General features: G+C 58.9%; 1 protein-coding gene across 1 annotated transcript in view; it reads left to right on the top strand.

Moving 5' to 3' along the window:
• Window positions 1–1,364, top strand: part of LOC102034917 (dnaJ homolog subfamily A member 1-like) — a 3,087-nt gene extending 1,723 nt beyond the window's left edge. Inside the window, 4 exon segments of the mRNA XM_031063964.1 lie at window positions 277–358; window positions 360–436; window positions 514–744; window positions 1,255–1,364. Coding sequence (XP_030919824.1) covers window positions 277–358; window positions 360–436; window positions 514–744; window positions 1,255–1,364 — 500 coding nt within the window.
• The last annotated feature ends 112 nt before the right edge of the window (window positions 1,365–1,476 follow it).

Below are 1,476 nucleotides of genomic sequence, written 5' to 3'. Positions count from 1 at the left end.
AAGAGAGGGGGGGGGGGCCCCCCCCCAGCCGCTCCAGCTGGAGCAGCTGGGGGTGGCTGGGAGCCCTGGGGTGGGAGCTGTGCCCTGCCCACGCTGGGGACAGGGCACTGCCCCAGGGTGGCATCCAGGCTTGGAGTGAAGCTGTCCCTGCCTCTGTCCTTGAGGAAGGAGCAGGGCTGGCTCACCTGGTGAGCCTGAGCAGTGTCCAGTGCGTGTCTGGCCGTGGCACGGGGGTGGCACACGGCTGGTGCTGAGCCAGGCTCTCCCCGTGCCCAGGGAAGACGGTGGTGCACCAGCTCTCGGTGTCGCTGGAGGATCTGTACAACGGCTCCACACGGAAGCTGTCCCTGCAGAAAACCCCGCTGCTGCTGCCTCACCTGCAACGGCCGCAAGGTGGTGCGGGAGAAGAAAATCCTCAGCGTGCACCTGGATAAAGGTGAGCCGCGGCTGGATGCACAGGAGGTCACCCCAAAGCGCCCCACGGGCTCTGAGCCTCCTCCACCCTCCTCACAGGCATGAAGGACGGGCAGAAAATCACCTTCCACGAGGAAGGGGACCAGGTGCCCGGCCTGGAGCCCGGGGACATCATCATTGTCCTGGATCAGAAGGAACATCCTGTTTTCCGGCGCAACGGTGACGACCTGATTGTCAGGAGGGAGATCAGCCTGGCAGACGCCCTGTGTGGGTGCAGGCAGGTGATCCACACCCTGGACAACCGCACCCTGCTCGTGTCCTCCCCGCCAGGTGAGGGGCACTCAGCGCCTGGGAGTGGCACAGCACTACAGGGATGTGCCCCCTGTTGATGGAGTGACAAAACTGTCCTTTGTCTCCTTAAAAAAGAAAAAAAGCCCAGTTTATCTCCTCAATTAGGTAAAAAGACAGCTCATAGGAGATGTCCCCACCTCCTGGGGGGATTTCACCTCGAGCTTAAGGATGGCCAGTTGGACAGGAGCTGAAAAGTCCCACCTAGCAATTTACTAGCAAAAGAAGAGCACAAAGGAACTAATCGCTTTTGTGAGGTGTTTTAGAACCTTTTGCACCTGGCTCTGCTTGTCTCTGTAAAGAGTTTTGTTATTTTGCCTTTCCAACACTACCGCAGAAGCCATCCTGCAGATTTTATGCCTTCTAAGGTAGCTGAGCTATCTCGGGTGTGATATAAATCTCCAAGAGCTTATAAGACCTGGCTCAAAGAGACCAATATATCACACCAGGAGCTGCCAGCACAGCAGGGTGACCCTCATCTCTGTCCCTCAGGTGACGTGATCCGCCCCGGGGACCTGAAGTGCATCCCCAACGAGGGGATGCCCGTGTACAGGAGCCCCTTTCAGAAAGGAAAGCTCATCGTGCAGTTCGAGGTGAGCTAGGGCAGGGTGCTGAGACTCAACATCTCCCACCTGTGGCCTTCCCGAGCTGCCTCACACCTCTCTCTGTGCTCTCAGGTGAAGTTCCCCGAGCCGGGCTGGCTGCCCACGGATC

The sequence above is a fragment of the Geospiza fortis genome, unplaced genomic scaffold, assembly GCF_000277835.1.
Source record: "Geospiza fortis unplaced genomic scaffold, GeoFor_1.0 scaffold387, whole genome shotgun sequence".
NCBI classification, from domain to species: Eukaryota; Metazoa; Chordata; class Aves; order Passeriformes; family Thraupidae; genus Geospiza; species Geospiza fortis.
The sequence above is the reverse complement of the archived record's forward strand: the minus strand, read 5'-3'. Positions and strand labels throughout refer to the sequence as shown.